Consider the following 18,053-nt stretch of genomic DNA (forward strand, 5'->3'; position numbering starts at 1 on the left):
AAAAGTATTGAGAAAATCGAAAAATGACCTCTTTAGAGTACCATCTTGATCCAATTTGCTAAAAGATAAGATATTATATGTTGAAATCAAAGCCCTCCTTCTGGTAGAAATTTCGTATACAGAATAAAAAAAAAAAATTAAAAATTAATCACTATTGTAAAACCACTAGGGATGATGATAGTTTTTCAATTTTGTGTCTTTAAATAGCAGTGTTTTATAAACCAGAACAGCTGTAATACGTTTTTTCGGTAATTTCAAGAACAGTAACAGAAATCAAAAACGAACGAGGCAATAATGTTTATTACCTAATATTCTCCCATCGCATCGGTTGTTGCCGCCAATTTTTTACTCAGATACAGTGTTGCCGGCGGTCCGGTGACCTGGGGAAAACACATGTTTTACCGCGGACAGCTGACGGAGCTCGTCCCGCAGAGGTGAACACACTGCGCCCGTCATCGGGACGGATGCGCGGGGGATACGGGCCGCATAGGCGTAGGTCGTCCATTTTGTCCGGTCTTACCCGCAGCGACTCGTCTTGCTCACGACACATTTCACCTCGGCCGTTCGCTCAACTCGTTTCCGTGCAATATAATTTTTTCCACCGTCGCCGCAGCCCAATTATGTTGAACGCGTTGTCCAGGGCGGCCATTGGGGCCCTGAAGGCCGGCAAGAGCAACCTCACGCCGAAAATCGTGCAAAATGAGCTACCAAAAGCCATGGTCGCCACCTCGTCCAATTGTGAGTATGACGTCGTCTCGCGCGGCGTTTTCTCTTATCTTGCTGGCCGGCTCCCGGGGGAATTCGGTCGACTTGTCGATTTTTTCGGTTTACCGTCGGAAAATTTCCGTCGGTTTTACTCTGTTAATGGGTCAACGCGACTGAGGCGTTTTCGGTTTTCGGTGTGTACTTAGGTCCATCGTTCGCCGTAATGGCCCCACCGGCCGCCGCCGCCACCGCCTCCTTTAACGTTTTGGGGTTATATCTATCGTCGATTCTGCTATACTTTGGATAAAGTTGTTGAAGGAAAACTGTTTCGTTATGTGCCCGTCGCGTTTTTCACGTGAAAATCCTGTTTCCTTAAAACTCGACAAATGACCTTTTTTTGACCTTGGATGGTTTTCCTTTGAAAACCGTTTAGTTATAAGTATCTGATGACCCTATGTTTTTTGTCGTCCCTATGACCTATCTCGTCTCAATCCATTTATGTTGCATTAATATTGCATAATTGTCCTTTAAAAGTGGTGTTCAACTTTACCGATCTCTGATTACTACGATGTTTAAGACTCATTTTGGAGATTTTATACCTATTTGTAGTATTAGATAAAGTATTTCTTGTATAATTTAACACCTCTATTTTCAATCGACATATTTTTATGTACTTATATAGATAAATAACTATTAACAAATAAATATAGTAGCTATATTTCCATATATTTTAAAGTTTTATAAGCTGTAGTAAAATGCTAAAATCATAATTAAAATAAATTACCTATATGAAGTTTGTTTTTTTTTTGGTAGTCCTTAACTATTGTTACAAATAATAATTTCTTGATAGTAAATTTTCATGTACAATTGGGTAACACACGATCTTGAACAATATATCTTTTTATCTACCTGATTCCACACATTTTCGTAATACAAAAGATTTTTTTTATACAACCACAATATAACACGGTTCCGCACAAAAAATGTGCCAACGTCCATTATGGTAAAAAGATATAATATAATAATAAAATATAGTAAAACAACAATAAAAAAAAAATAATTAAAATTAAAGTACATAGAACAATTAATTTCAATATCCACGACCGGACTAATAAATTTATTATAAATGTGAATAATGTGGTAGTTTGATTTTTATGTATAATTAATTTTATAAAATTTTAATTTTCAAACTGAATATAACGAAAAAAATAGTAAAAATGAGTTAATATTTTTAACTGTTGTAAGGCAAATAAGATTTGCATCTTCTAGAAACATATTAACAGTCTTTTTATTAAAATACTTCCGACCTTTTACTTATTTTACAATATTTCAAAATTTCGTTACTTACCTTTACATTTATTGAGCAAAATATAGATTATTTTGTTTTGAAACTCATGGATAAATATGTTTTATTAAATTTAGCCAACAACAAAGCTGCTGCCAAGCCAATGGCTGGTACATCACAAGGACGTATTGTTGCGGTTATTGGTGCCGTTGTTGATGTACAATTTGACGAAGAACTACCCCCCATCCTCAATGCTCTTGAAGTACAAAACAGGTCTCCACGTCTTGTACTTGAAGTTGCCCAGCATTTGGGTAATTATATTTTGTAATCATCATTGAATACTAAAAAACACTTGCAACCTTGCTATTTATTCTATTATAGGTGAAAATACTGTCAGAACTATTGCTATGGATGGTACTGAAGGTCTTGTCAGAGGACAAGAAGTACTTGACTGTGGATCTCCAATCAGAATTCCAGTTGGTGCTGAAACTTTAGGACGCATTATCAATGTCATTGGTAAATATTTATTTTCTATTCGATTATAATTAAAAAATATAACATTCTTACCATTTAAATAATCATATGTTTTTAAGGTGAACCAATTGATGAGAGAGGCCCCATCGACACTGATAAGACCGCACCCATTCACGCTGAAGCCCCTCCTTTTGTTGAAATGAGTGTTGAACAAGAAATTTTGGTCACTGGAATCAAAGTTGTAGATTTATTGGCCCCTTACGTAAAGGGAGGAAAAATTGGTAATAATTTAATGAGTTGCCTATTGAAGTTTATATTTATAAATATGTCTGTGTACTTAGGTTTGTTCGGAGGTGCTGGAGTAGGAAAAACTGTATTGATTATGGAACTGATCAACAACGTTGCTAAGGCTCATGGTGGTTACTCAGTATTCGCTGGTGTAGGAGAAAGAACACGTGAAGGTAATGACTTGTACCATGAAATGATTGAATCCGGTGTAATTTCCCTCAAGGACAAAACCTCAAAGGTATATTATTTTTGTTATCAAGATGTAATAGGTTAGACAATTATTAAAATGATTGTTTTATTTTAGGTAGCGTTGGTATATGGTCAGATGAATGAACCTCCCGGCGCTCGTGCCCGTGTTGCTCTTACTGGTCTTACCGTTGCTGAATACTTCAGAGATCAAGAAGGACAAGATGTATTGCTTTTCATTGACAATATTTTCCGTTTCACACAAGCTGGTTCTGAAGTATCTGCTTTGTTGGGTCGTATCCCATCTGCTGTAGGTTATCAACCAACTTTGGCCACTGACATGGGTACTATGCAGGAGAGAATTACCACGACCAGCAAAGGATCCATTACCTCAGTACAGGTAAATAGTTAAACCTTTTTTTTTTAAATTGTGATAATTATTTCACAAATAATGGTTTTTTTTAGGCTATCTATGTACCTGCTGACGATTTAACTGATCCTGCTCCAGCTACAACTTTTGCCCATTTAGATGCCACCACTGTATTGTCTCGTGCTATCGCTGAGTTGGGTATTTACCCAGCTGTAGATCCATTGGATTCCACATCCCGTATTATGGACCCCAACGTTATTGGTGATGAACATTACAATGTTGCTCGTGGAGTACAGAAAATTTTACAAGACTACAAATCACTACAAGATATCATTGCTATCTTGGGTATGGATGAACTCTCTGAAGAAGACAAATTGACAGTTGCCAGGGCTAGGAAAATCCAGAGGTTCTTGTCCCAACCTTTCCAAGTAGCTGAGGTCTTTACTGGACATCCTGGAAAATTGGTTCCTCTTGAAGAAACAATCAAAGTAAATAAAATAAATAATAAAATTGATATTTTATGATTTTTAATTAATTATTTAAATATTTATATTTTCCTTTCAATTCTAGGGATTTTCAAAAATCTTAGCTGGTGATTACGATCATTTGCCCGAAATTGCATTCTACATGGTTGGACCCATTGAAGAAGTAGTTGCTAAAGCTGAAACTTTGGCCAAAAATACATAATTTATATAAATGATACTAAATCCATTCACACAAGTTGTCCTCGTAAACATTTTTGTATTCTATAAAAGTAAACATTATTGTTCGTGTTTCAGCGAATAAATTAAGTAGAGTTATGTAAATACTATTTGTTAAACAGAAAACATCAAAAACCGAATGACCTAGTGCATCTTTAATGACATGTAAACATGTTGTATCACAATCTAAACTGTTTTTTTTTTCAATGCTGTCAGTTTTTGCCATTTAGATCATTTTTATGTAACAATTACAATATAAATTTTACAGTTTATGTGTATAATATACTGTTGTTATTGCAAACCATTTACCTGATTTGTAATAAAATTATACTATACAAATTTTAATTTTATATTCTAAAGATTCAACTGTTCACCTCAAAATATCCTTTAGGTCTGTGTCAATGTGTTTTATTGAAATAAATTACCTACAAGGTTTTTGTTCTCTAAAATATATTGTATACTTAAGTAGTATTATATTTTTATTTTCACACAAGTATAATGTAACTATTGGATGGAGTTTTTTTATGTGTTGTGTTTGATGTTTCCAAAATATTGATCACAATAATGTATAAGCATATTCAAAATAATACTGGATATCTAGACGGAAAATATCAACTATTAAAAGTGCTTAATTGAAATGTGACAATATTTCTGAGGGCAAGTCGTTGCGTTTTTTCCATTATACCCAATACGTTCATTATATTATTTAGAAATGTAAAAAATTTCAACATTTTTAAAATACCTTTAAATTTAAAAAAAAAAACGCAACGACTTGCCCTTAGGAATATTCTCATAATTCAATTTTATAATAGGTATTTTTACTCTAGAACTAAAATTGAGCGAGTTTCACTCAAGACTGCGTAAACGCGTTTTGTTTATGTCGTACGTGTGTAAGACGAAGACAACACATGCGGACGTGACATCCTCGTAAGATTTAAGAAAACATTTTTTGAAAGGTAATATTGGTATTTTTTATTCAACAGTACAGTACTATTATTAGTCTATTCATTTTAGTTTGTCGGAGCTATTACCTATTGACCTACTTCATGCACGACAAATTAGTTAAATAAAATCGCAACAATTAAATTTGTCTTATTTATATACGACCGCTGCTGATTAGTGGTTACTCGGGTTACTGACAACTGTGATACCATATTTCAATATTTGCATGCACTGACTGTTGTTAGGTACAACAGACTATCTTCAGGTTTTTATTCTTAATGATTTTAGATTCATTGGTCATTAACTACTATTGAGATTTAAAAAGTTGACATAGTTTTTGATAAATTAATTAGAAACAAAGAAACAAAGAAAAATATAAATTTATGAATAAATTAAACATTTTTCCACTGGTAAAAACTATGTACCTACACAGAATATATTGGAACAAATCTAGTTTTTGGCCCAAGCTCGTTTATCAATTTTTTTTTACCGGAAACTATTATTCTAGAAGTTATAGCCTTCCAAAGTTTGCGATTTTACGTTTATGCGCATGCGCGCAACGCTACTTGACTGCCGTCTGCCACGAGCGCCTCTATAACAATTTTTTTTTTACGTTTTTTAACAAAAAAAATCGAAAATTTGCCTAGATTTTTTGTCTAAAACCACCTAGGGTAGGCCTCGGAATTAAATAAAGTTGTTAAAAAACACATAATGTGCTAGCGTTGCCACTCGTTCGCTGCGCTGTGCTCGGACAAAAAAATCGAAAATATCCATCGACTTGTTGTGCAAAACCACCTAAAGTAGGTCATAGGGTAAAATCAAATGCATTGTTAATGCATCTCGAAACCATGCAGGGTCACTCGCTTGCACAAAAAATAAAATAATAAAACAATTGTTTTCCGGTTTTTTTGGTATACTATAAAAAGTAAATACCATAAGTAAAATGTGATTGCTTCAAAAACTTAAGCGTACTAAAACACAGATTAAAATTAGTCAAAAAGTAGTTTTCTGTTATATTTTTCGACGATACATTGTTTTGTTAAAAAATCAATTGTTTTCCGGTTTTTTTGGTATAACTTCCGTAATAAAACAGAGCGACAATTTTTTCAAATAAATTCAAATACGGTGCTTTAAAAGTTTAAAACACACATTTTGAAAAACGTAAAATTTGTAAACTATATAGATTAAGGTGTATTCTATCATAGAACAGATGCTACAGATTAAACCGAAATCATTGATAATATTATCACAGTTGTAGATAACGGTTGTATCCATCTGTATTATTATGTGATAACGTAATATTAATATTTTTCAGTTTCACACGATCAAAAAAATTTCATTATATTAAATCTCTACAATAAACTAACAACCAGTAATAAATATTTCTTTAATCATACTCTCGTAGTATCGCTATGTCCTATGGCAAGTGGTAACATATATATGTGTACTTAGTACTCACTAGTTAGTAGTTACTACGTGTGGTTATCACTGCCCACGACCGGTGTTGATTGTCTGCAGGATTTAAGGTGAAAACTGCAAATGTGCAACAGCAAAAGTACCTGTCTACTTTTTAATATTTAGGTAACAAACTAAAAAATACCAATTTCAGTTTGAGAGCACTATAAGATATCAAATAACCGATGGCGTCGATTTCGAGTGATGAAGATCATAAGGTAAAAGTGCAACATTTCAATTTATGTACCTATGTTGATTTGTAATAAGTAAATAATAATTGTTGTTTATAAAAATTGTAACGTTCATTTTTCAAATTATTATTATTAGCTTATAATGGGTTAGTGGCACAGACAACAGATTTAAATATACCTTACTATGTTGTTTATCTTAGTACGTAGTCATTAATGTAACCTTATATTATTTAATCTTATAGTTATATCTGTTATATTTTTTTAGCCTTTGATGTTTTTGGGTAAAGATGTCTCAAAAATTCCGTGTTTTCGGAACAGTTTCCTGTATGGGATAGTCGGAGGATTTACTATGGGAATCGGCTATTTTTTGTGTACAAGTAGAACATTAAGATCTACACACTTTGGTTTTGGTTCTTTTGTTACGATATCTTCTGTTTATTGGTAAGCATATCTATATATTATATTATGAGTATTAATTGTTTATCAAATGTATAAATAAATATTTTATAACATGAGCGAGTCAGTTTTTATCGAGATTTTTATGATATAAGCTCACAATAATGATATCTCGAGCCAATAATCTTTGTTATTGTGGCTTCTAATATAATAATAATATCTATCTTAATTTTACAATGCTTTTTGTTTGATTCAAGTTTTTCATATATATTTTCTTGAAAGGACCGTATTGTCCAAATATGGATTAATTAAATTTTTTATTTTATTTTATATCCTCATTATTTATTTAGTTAGGTTAATATTAATACTGACAATAGTATTTACACATGTAGTAGTAAACATAATATAATTATAAAAACTCATATATTATTCTTAAGGCGCCCTGTGCCGATGCCATTTTGTCCTCAAAAATACACTGCAGGAATAACAGTATCACCTTGTAGAATCAACCAAATTTCATAATTTTTTTTTTAATTGCTAAGGGGAAATATTCTACAGCCCGTATCGATCTATGTTTTTCAATATTTTATTCTCAAACTCTATAATATGTCTAAAAAAATACAAGATAAAAACCATTTTTTTACAAATTTTTTAATACAATTATTAGAATTAAAATACAAAATCAGAGATTGATGCGGGCTGTAGGAATTCTTCTTCTTTCAGATAAAAAAATAGTTATTCCCGTAAAGTCATTTTTTTTCGATATAATACATCCCCTCCCCCCTCTCAATAGGTATGTGGTAGTAGATTAGTTGAAAAGTCTTATAATTGAAGTGGCAACTAAAATATAAAATTTAATTTTCAAATTTTATAGAATTGTGGAAAATTTGAAAAACTGGCACCGGGACCCTTAAAAATATAGCAGTCTTAGCAGTTAGTCTAATATTACACCTACCCAAAACTCGATATAGGCTCTAGTTAAATTATTAACCATTAGCCATTTCCCACCCATTACCCCTTAAAGAACTTAAGAGGTGGCCACCTCTCGATTACCTTTTTTGTCATGCAACAAGTTTGGAATATTTGAGTATTCATACAATAACCATTGTGATTTCCAATTAAACTTGTATCTGAATTTTCTTTTATTAGCTTATTGCTTGTAAGTTTGTGTTTCAGTATATATAATATATATATACTGCTTATGTATATTTTATAATTTAAATTTAAAAATTGCTCCAGTTAAAATCATATAATCTTTTTAGAAAATATAAAATGTATTAATATATTTATTGAAAACCATGCAGTAAATATTATACATGTATAACCATGTTATTTATGTTCATAAGTAGGGCAGTGAAGTTGTTGCATTTGCATGTTTTTTTTAAATGGTTATATTTATTGCTGAGTGAGCTTAAAATATGTTTCATTAAACTCTTAATTTAAACCAAAAAAAATTATATTGCAATAAATGCAATTTTGGTGATTTTTTTAATTTTACTGCAATTTTAACTATTTTTGATAATTTTTGTTTACATTTAAGATTATATAACTTAATATATAAAATAAAAGTAACTAAACGTAGCAGTGAACAAATTTCTATATTTGTTGTAATACCTACTTATTATTTCTATAGAGCGATTATCGCATTTTGGTCGTTAAGATAAAAACTTGTCCCTCAATAACATATATTATCGTCTATTTATTTTATTATCGTCAAAAATCATCCGCACTTTTTTGTGGCACGTACTGTAGTCGTTCGTTATACTTTGTCGCATCTATTTCGTCCGTTAAAATGCCAAAAGTCAAACCGATTAAATCAGCCATTTTAAAAAATTACGTATCAGAATTTGGTGACGCTATATTTTCTTCTGATGGCAGTATTCTCTTTTGTAAACAAAAATTTGTTGTGCGATAACAGACGATCATTCGATTTTGAAAACTTAAAAAAATCATTTGTAGTGCAATGCAATAATGTAAGCAATATTCATATTTAATTTTTATTATTATTATGTATTAATATATTTAATTTTATTGATTATAATTAAATTATTTTAAATTTTTTCAATGCAATTTTTAAATTTATAAGTGCAATTTTTAATATATTTTAATGCAATAATGCAATCAATTTAGTGTGTTTTTTAATGCAATAACTTCACTGCCCTATTCATAAGATATTATAAGTATAAGTTCCAATGATTTTATTACTATTTCAAGTGATGAGGACTGTAGAAACTTCACTGCCCTACCATCTAGAAAATGTCAGAAATTCTTCTTCTATAATATTTATTTACACAGTACTAAACATCTTATTTATTATTGAAGTATACTTCTTTTTCACTTTTGAGCATTTTTTCAAAATAAATGATAACAAAAGTTTGTTGTTGAGACAAATGAAGACTTTTATGTCATCACAAAATAGTTGAAATAATGTTATTGAGAGAAAATTAATTTATACCGATAAACCATGTATCACATAGTTTTATATTTATTAGTTTATTACCTATAGGCTATAAGGTATTACTTAGTTTATACAAATTAAACTTGGTACTGAACTATATTATATTTATTGATAAATTGTTAACAGGATTGCATGCAGATACAACTATGATAATACAGAAGAAAGACTGAATGAACTGAAAGGTATTATCAAAGCTAAGAAAAGTGGAACTGATGCCAAATGACTGAACATCACCAAACACATTACAAAATATAAACCATATTCGCCGGTCGCCGACACCCACTAAAATCCATCTGAATACTTCAGTGCTTAGTGTGTTTAGTTCGGTTTCAAAAATTGAATTGTTTTCTGTTTAAACCTAAATATATCAGGGGAAGCAGCACCTTGCAAGTGTTGTTGTGTGCCAGCCGTATAAGGTACTTACTTAAAACATAAGAATCAAAGAAGGTTGGACATCAAAACACCAGAGCTGACTGTAGTTATTATAATGTAGAAATTATTTTATGTTTTTTGTTTTGTTATTGTAATAGACAAATACATGTTAAGTGGTTATTAAGCTATTGTATTTTATTAACGATGGTTTAAAACAAAAAATATTTACATAGTATTGGTTTAAGACGTAAGTACGAATAGGAATCCAGGCAACAATAAGGAATACATAATATTAATAATTATATATATCAAAGGTTTGTACACATAATAATATTGTATTTTTAGGGACGAAGTCAGTCGACAGAATATAACTTAACGTTTATGGTCGTATAGTTATAATTAATATTTATAATAGTAATAATAATAATAGGTAGTAATAGTAATTATTTTAGTAATAATAATAATGTAATAATGTTTTAATAATTATATAGAAATGTATATTGTAATATTATAATGGCTGTATAGTTTATAATAATGACGCGTTCGCACAAAGGGATGGGGGACAGAATATTAATAATAATAATAATAATATGTTCTTATAATTTACTCGTATAATATAATATTATTAATCATTATAATAATAATAATAATAATAGTAATACGTCGTGGGGTGCATATGGAGTGCGCCGTGCCGGCCTTCTTAAAGCAGCGAATCGGCGTAGCTGTTCTTCTCCGTCGATATGCCCATGCGGTCTAACACAGGAGCCCTGACCACCGAGTGCACGTGCACGGTGGCATTCCGCAGCAGAGACGTGTTCACCTGTCGATTAGACGATGTTAGTGTTTCCGTGTAGCTCAGTTGCTCTTGTGTTCCGTTTCGGCAACACAACAACCATCTGAACGGCGGCACTTGCCTGAAAATATTTTGAAAAACGTTGTAGCGATCTTATGTCGGGTGTGGCGCGGCGGCTATATGACTTTCACGGTGTGGGTGGACCGGGTATAGAGGGACAGAAGGTTATAATTTTTCACTTACACAGTTGCACCATGATCCAAGGTATACCTATAACTGTTATATTATATTTGACGATACAAATCTATGAACTGTATAATCTTTGAAAATAAAATTTATATTAACTATTCAAATTTAGAATCATAAAAATTAAACACTAAAGCTAATCACCGATCGTCCATAAAAACATGAGATCATAATTTGATATTTTGATTTTAAAAAGAGTTAGGTAAGTATATGAGTATATAAAATGCTTATACACATAATTTATTTTATGATTTTAACTTTTAAGTTAAAATATCGTAGGTATTGGTAAAATATGTAAGTAGGTATGTAACTAGGGATCTCGAATATAGAATCAGTGTAGTAGTAATACGATTGTCGAAAATTTAAAAACAGACGAATCAGTGTTTTTACTCAACAATATTATATAACGAGGAAATAATAGGAATCGTTCCAATTCCAAATCGCAAAAATCGGGTCGTTGAATGTGTGCAGCGGATGTTAGTAAACGAAACGTAGCGAAAAGTATGATGAGCATATTCGTTTATAATGCATTAGGTACGTTATTATGGTGTAATAAAATGTATTATATTCAATAATGTAGAGAGAACGTTTTTATCAGACTGTATTTTATAGTATATTATAGGTATACTTAAAAAATAGATTTAGATTTTTATTTTTGGTCGTATCTAATCTTTTGGTTATTGGAGCCATAATATGATAATATATTTCTTAACGATGATGTGGTTTTCAGATTTCACGATCTCGTGCCTACGGAATTACCTACCTATACTGCTCTCACACATCAGTCGCGCCAATGGTGTTTATGGTTTTTCCAAGGTACGGAGAGGAATTTTATCTCCAATGGTGATAAAAGTTACAGCTATCGTGTGCTTAATATTATGCTTATAAGCTCGGTTCAAAACGCTGGTGCAGAAAAATCCACACTGGTATATAATAGATAAATAGCTTCAGGTTGCATAATAGTATTTTTCTGGTTTTTTTTTTTATTCATAAAGGTTAAAGTGGTGTATTGTGTATAAAATTAACTTTAAGTTAAGTTACCTACGTCATAACGAGATATATACCTATTTTTGTTTTTTAACTTACTTTTTTATAATAATATATAACTTTTATACTATCTAAAATTAATTTAACCACCTAGGTAGGTACTTTAAAAAAAACGTTTCTTTTGGCATGATTGCAACCCGGCATAATAAAATATTATTTTACTAACTTTGGTCATTGCTACTTTTATTTCTAAATACCTAATACTACTTATGAGTTCAAAAATTGTTTAGTTTTCTCGGCCTATATAATATTAGGTACGAATATGCGATACGATAGTATACGGTTAGTAGCATTATTTTTTCAGTTATTATTATACATTTCTTTGGTATAGACGTATAGTATTTTAGTATAGTATTATACTTTTTTTTATAGTATTTACTATTTACGAGTTTGCTGCGTATTTTGTCGGTTAATGGCAGCAGTCATAAGTACGATGTCCCCCTTCTTCGGGTCTCGCGCACCGTTGACGTTATATATCAATATTATTATTATTTTCGTCGTGGAGACGTATAGACAATAATAAGTATATATATTATATACCATGGTATACTCTGTACCTGAGAGATCTGCAGATGTGAGTGGAGAACAAGCAGTATATGATGGGGTTGGCGGCGGAATTGAGCGGCGCCAGGCTCTGTATGAACGTTGCCAGGGCCACGCTCGATTGCGTTTTCGGTATGTAGCCGTACACTTGTAGCAGGTCGAACACTATGTATGGGCTCCAGCACAGGATGAACACTGGAAAACAGCAGCGAAAAGAAAAACCATTCGAGTTTTATATAGGTATACGATCGTCGCTTGCACCGTGAACACGATTTTTATAGATCTATTTCACCGGCTGAGAGTCGACGTGACGGGCAAGCCAGGATTAAAGATACTATAGAGGCCACTGGGACGGATACACAGGGATCCTAGACGACGAAAGAAAGAAAAACTACAGCCCTATTCTCATAAGGCATTTGAACATTTGTGTAATATATTATTATTATACGATTATTAGTAGGTACTTTATATATTAAAATAAGCAAGTAGGAACTTAGGGGTAAGTTGTAACAGTCGTTGTTACAAATTGTTCAGAAATCATTAGGAAATTCAAAACCGTATGTTCCTCGTGGTATCGCAAAACATATTATGAAATACATATTTTATATTTAAAATATCAACAAACTGAAATTTCCTTAGTTAAACTATACAAGAACCGTTTAAACTAAAGTCATTATATATTGATTGTTGGTTTTAGTTATAGGTATTCAATTTATCTTTTAATATATCCGTCTCAATTCGTTAAATACAAATTTAAAAAAACGTATGTATTAAGATAATTAATGAATAAACATTACCGTCTGATACGATATATTATAAGTTGGAACAAAATTATTGACTGTGACAAACACACAGGGTGGCACTCTATTTGTATCGTATCGATTGTGTTTTTATTTGGCTGGTAGGCGCCATGTAGATTGTAGGACGTAGGTACCTACCATTGGCTACCAATATTATTGCACGATAATTATTCGAGTGAATAATATGACTATCGCATTTATTTATACGCGTGTAACACGAAAAAAAATAACAATAATAATAGGTGTATATATTGTAATTTGTAAGTAGTATGTATACTGACCAAACACAATAACGAATGTCATTTTTACGGTCTTGATTTTCGCTTTCGGTATGATGCCTCGTGAACTGGACCTTCTGATGTCGTGCTCTTCGGGCTCTGTAACGGGTGGTTAACGTCCCGAATCGACATTATTATATTATTTTGTTATAAGTACAACCCGAGTTACTGTTGCACTCGTTATTGTTGTGTTATAACGTCGAGATGAACCATTTAAGATGATAATTAATTTTCGTTTGGTAAATTCGTGTCCATATTTAAAAAAAATGTTTTTATATTTATATATAGTCTGAACTTTAAACACCGCATGTATAATACTTTATTTTCGTTAACTAGCATATTTATTTTTACAATTTTTATAATGGTGATTTTTAAAGTTTTTTTAAAATAAATTATGCTATATAATTATAGGTGACTACTGTTTGTTCAAATTTGATATTTTAAGTTAAATTAATTATTATACATTATGTCTTATTATTTATTATTTGTTAATTTTAAGTAGGCACCTACCTAAACCTAATACATATAAATATATTATTTTCAAATTTTTGTATTTTATTAAAATAAAACTATAAAATTCGATTATAAATAAGAAAAAAAATAAACAACCTAAAAATTACCATTATAAAATATTGTAAAAAATAGAATTGTGTAAGTATTTATATAAAATATAAATGTTAGATTTTTACGCAACAGATAAACCAAATGTAAAAATATTTTTTTTTAAATACAAAATCTGATCAAAAAACTAGTATAGTCATCTTAGTTATCATTCATTTACATATGGCATATGGTACAAGCATGTGTATTGTGTGTGTGTAATGTGTATACATATTACATATGCAAGTGTAAAATACAATGTATTTATAATAGTATTAAATAAGCTGTATAATGTTTAATGTATACTGTAACTGTATAGTAACTAACCAATAACCATGTACACTACTGTGCAAGTCAGGCGCAATTAGATAATATATATTTTCGTGAGTGAAAATATTTTGGATAGGTAACTATTTGAATCCATATAATAGTATAATAGGTACAACAAAATAAGATTATTTATAAAACAAAAACCACAACAGAGAATAAGGTATTAAAACATTTTGAGGGGGAGGAAAGTATAAGTATACCTACTGATTTCCAGACTACTTTCCCGTACAGATCTCCCCATCACAATTCCTTTGCGACATATTATCTATTTACGCCCGCCTACTGCGATTACTATACGCGTGTATCGGTTAGATTGGGCTAGGTTAGTACTATAGGTCTACTTCCTAAATCATAAACAATAATAAATTATAATAATTCACTTTTGGTGCCGCGTTGTAGCGTGTTATTTTTGGCCGGTGACAGGAGTTTGCTTTTGGACCAAATCGTGTACACGATAATGGCGTAACATCCGCTGATGACTATTGCCGGCACGACGAACACCGTCGTCGCCACTATGCTTATGTACAGTTTCCATTGCCAAGGCGACATTTCGATCCAACACTGGGTGCGACCTGTGGATCAAGGGAAACATTGCTTGAAATTCGTTACAATTATTGAGAGTTATGAGAAGGATATTATCGTATTATACGATGACTCGCGAGACTGTGATTCGCGGAAAATTTCCCGTCTACTTTACTATTCCACAATCCTCATGTAAGATTCTATTCATTATAAGTTTTTTATTATTCTTCATCTTTATTGTGAAATATTATATAATTTAATATTAGTAATGTGTTTAAAACTTAAGGTTAAAAACTAAAATTAAAAATTAAAACCTACCATAATATATTTATAACATTCAAATAAGTGTTTGGCCCTTCTGCGATACTATTGTAATCGTTTTTCATTATTGTATTTAAAAATATAAAACTATAAAACTAATGTTTTTTTAGCTAGGTATTAAAATTATGTGTGCCTATTTTAATCATGTGTACTTTAATCTTTAGGCGGGGGCCAATATTTAAATATGAAATATCACTCCGAACCAAACTTAGTAGACGTGACCAAGAATCCTAATTTGTTTTCAAAATTAACGAATGAAGGAAGATGGGAAAATATGAAAGACAAAAACATAATAGGTACATAATATATTATACTGTTATCCAATATAAAATATAATATACCTTCTCCTACTATAGTTTTGAGCTAATATCTAATCAAATAGTTAATGTAAGTACCTTAATAATATCAAACATTTTCCCATAGTCAACTTATTATTATTTTTAAATGTAATATTATAGATTTTAATTAATTAAATTCTTAATATATATTTTTTTAAACACTATAGGTACTATACTATACTTGTGCCAAGTATTAACAAAATGTATATATAATACACGAGGGGCTTTTATTACTTTTATTTTCTAGTCAATATTTTTGAAATGTGATTTTGTATTTTATGTAGAGTTGGATCTTGTAATATATGTAAATATATAAAACGGGTATTTACCAGTTTCCATTAAGTATTCTAATATTTATGATGGTTTATAAAGTTTGGGGTAGAGGAGGACAGACTACAACGACTGGTCGATGGACAAATACGACGAGAGACTGAGATAACATAATAATAATATAATTATAATATAGTAACGAAATAATACATTTGCGAACGGTTGTTTTTTTGTCTGTTTTATTTTGTGAGCTAGTAAAAGTTAACAATCGTCAGTGCAGTTCACAACAATTATGTATAACATCGTAAGCGAAAATTATATAGAAACTACGAGGAGGTACTATTTAAAACTCTACTCGGACGTCAGCGGGTGTATGATATAGTTTGGTATAGCATCGTCTACGCCAATGGACGATGGCATAATTGTATGCGTTTATGCGAAACGATATTGAAACCACTCGCTGCAACACTATTTACACGATAATAATATTATGATTGTTAAAGTAAGCGACTGTGACGTGTGGGGTTGGGGGGGGGGGAGGGTCGATTCCGAAGTCTGCGTTCTGCATCCATCGACGACGATTCGAAGCGTTCGTGAAATTAAAAGTACCTACTAATGAAAAAAAAATCCATTTGGTATAGTATTACGTTTGCGAAGACGTGAACTGTAAACGATTAAACGGTTCGTGATCTTTTGTTTTTCGTAAAATCTAATCGAGACATGTGTATAAGACGAGTACTATTGGAAAAGTCTACAGAAGAGACGACGCCGAGGCGACTGTACTTTTATAATATAGGTTCCAACGGATGGAATGTATTCAGTAATAAAATAATCGGTATAATATATAGATTACACGATAACGCATAATAAGATGGTATGCCTTATATATGTATAATATTAATGTGTTATATGTATTGTGTCTAAGGTACAATCGTGTTTGTCCTCGGACACAGCCAGACTAGTAGTCCGGGAATATACTTATACCAATCTTCTTTCCCGCCTCTAGCCTAAGCTATAAAACTTAAATCTCCATTTGAGCACCTACTTATATATAAATGAATCGATATAGTTTGACTGTTAAAACATTTTCCCCAACATATATTATTATATGAGTTCTAAAAACAATAATTTTTAATTTTGGGTTTTGAGTAGGTAGATAAATCGGAAACCGACAAGTGTATTATGTATTATTTTATGACAACTCGTACTCTCTTCTAATACAGTAATTATTTTCCAAAATCGTATTAAAAAAATGTTATCTGAGGGACTAACATATCTATACATATAATATACTGTCTACCAATATAATAATATTATGATTGGAGGGCGATAAATTTCAACTCATACTACGATTCGCTCCTTGTACTGAATATTAGAGTTTACGACAATATGTTTTGTCTACAATTTATAGTTAAATGACTTATATGCAATGAACGTATTATTTTATGTAACAAAGGAACGCTTTGGATTTGCTCAATTTCATTTTTTTTCGTTTATATAATAATAGTTGTAGGTACACTTGTACTTCCGATACGAGCTGCACACAGTATATACAAATATATTTTTTTCTTTTGTAATATTGGAGTGTTATACAAATCAAGTAAGTATACATATTTTTTTTCATAATATATAAGTAGGTACTTGGACACTGTTAAATCTATAACTTAATTTTCAATAATAACGTCGTTACCTAACCTAACCTAATGTCAATTCATACGCATACTTATATTATCAGCCCTTATTTATTATTTATTTTTATTATATACAAATTCGTACTACACAATATATTTCGTACTGCAAGATAATTTATAGTTTTGCTGGGGGGGGGGGGGGGGGTAGTGCACTTCTTTGTACAAATTCCAAATCATTATTATGAGAAAAATTGACTAAAGTTATTTTAACAATAAGTTCTTTAATTTATTTTCGTCGAATTGCGGTTTAGTAGTTACATTATTGGATACTTGATATCGATGGATACTTGATTTTATATAGGATATTTAATTAAAACATTATTTGATCCGTACTTGAGCCCTCGTTATCCTTCTTGCTCAGACTAGCTTCTAGGGAAACATGTTTATACCATTGTTGTTTTAAGGCAAATAAATTATCTTTATTGTTATACTTAATTTTTATGTATACACT

The 18,053-nt window shown here is 31.0% G+C and overlaps 3 protein-coding genes across 4 annotated transcripts in view; 2 read left to right on the forward strand and 1 right to left on the reverse strand.

Annotated features, from left to right (window-relative positions):
- The first annotated feature begins 492 nt into the window (after positions 1-492).
- On the forward strand, positions 493-4,354 carry LOC132942946 (ATP synthase subunit beta, mitochondrial). The gene is made up of 8 exons (XM_061011664.1): positions 493-738; positions 2,128-2,301; positions 2,372-2,506; positions 2,584-2,745; positions 2,806-2,990; positions 3,057-3,338; positions 3,404-3,796; positions 3,879-4,354. Exons 1-8 carry the CDS (start codon positions 621-623, stop codon positions 3,993-3,995), a joined length of 1,566 nt encoding a protein of 521 aa, XP_060867647.1. The 5' UTR covers positions 493-620; the 3' UTR covers positions 3,996-4,354.
- Positions 4,355-6,236: 1,882 nt separating this feature from the next.
- On the forward strand, positions 6,237-10,007 carry LOC132942585 (cytochrome c oxidase assembly protein COX20, mitochondrial). 2 transcript variants are annotated; one of them, XM_061011134.1, is made up of 4 exons: positions 6,237-6,506; positions 6,561-6,624; positions 6,863-7,038; positions 9,578-10,007. In XM_061011134.1, the coding sequence occupies exons 2-4, from the start codon at positions 6,592-6,594 to the stop codon at positions 9,672-9,674; spliced, it is 306 nt and encodes a 101-aa protein (XP_060867117.1). In that variant the 5' UTR covers positions 6,237-6,506; positions 6,561-6,591; the 3' UTR covers positions 9,675-10,007. The 2 variants fall into 2 exon arrangements, with proteins under 2 accessions (XP_060867117.1, XP_060867118.1); XM_061011135.1 differs by having other exon boundaries at positions 6,238-6,477.
- Positions 10,008-10,146: 139 nt separating this feature from the next.
- The window catches only part of LOC132942584 (cardioacceleratory peptide receptor), a 237,445-nt gene continuing 229,538 nt past the window's right edge, over positions 10,147-18,053 (reverse strand). The window contains exons 11-14 of the mRNA XM_061011133.1: positions 14,841-15,032; positions 13,534-13,629; positions 12,467-12,647; positions 10,147-10,737 (exon numbers count right to left, since the gene is read on the reverse strand). Of these exons, the coding sequence (XP_060867116.1) occupies positions 10,524-10,737; positions 12,467-12,647; positions 13,534-13,629; positions 14,841-15,032 (683 nt within the window). The 3' untranslated portion in view covers positions 10,147-10,523. The remainder of the gene's footprint in view (positions 10,738-12,466; positions 12,648-13,533; positions 13,630-14,840; positions 15,033-18,053) is intronic.

The sequence above is a fragment of the Metopolophium dirhodum genome, chromosome 4 (assembly GCF_019925205.1).
Source record: "Metopolophium dirhodum isolate CAU chromosome 4, ASM1992520v1, whole genome shotgun sequence".
NCBI lineage: Eukaryota > Metazoa > Arthropoda > Insecta > Hemiptera > Aphididae > Metopolophium > Metopolophium dirhodum.

Bases quoted from the DNA above. Each gene is read 5' to 3' on its own strand.
- LOC132942946 (XM_061011664.1), top strand. From the start codon at position 621: ATGTTGAACGCGTTGTCCAGGGCGGCCATTGGGGCCCTGAAGGCCGGC. The intron at 2,302-2,371 runs GTAATTATATTT...ATTCTATTATAG, and splicing joins TGAAGTTGCCCAGCATTTGG to GTGAAAATACTGTCAGAACT. The intron at 2,746-2,805 runs GTAATAATTTAA...CTGTGTACTTAG, and splicing joins CGTAAAGGGAGGAAAAATTG to GTTTGTTCGGAGGTGCTGGA.
- LOC132942585 (XM_061011134.1), top strand. From the start codon at position 6,592: ATGGCGTCGATTTCGAGTGATGAAGATCATAAG. The intron at 6,625-6,862 runs GTAAAAGTGCAA...ATATTTTTTTAG, and splicing joins CGAGTGATGAAGATCATAAG to CCTTTGATGTTTTTGGGTAA. The intron at 7,039-9,577 runs GTAAGCATATCT...AATTGTTAACAG, and splicing joins ACGATATCTTCTGTTTATTG to GATTGCATGCAGATACAACT.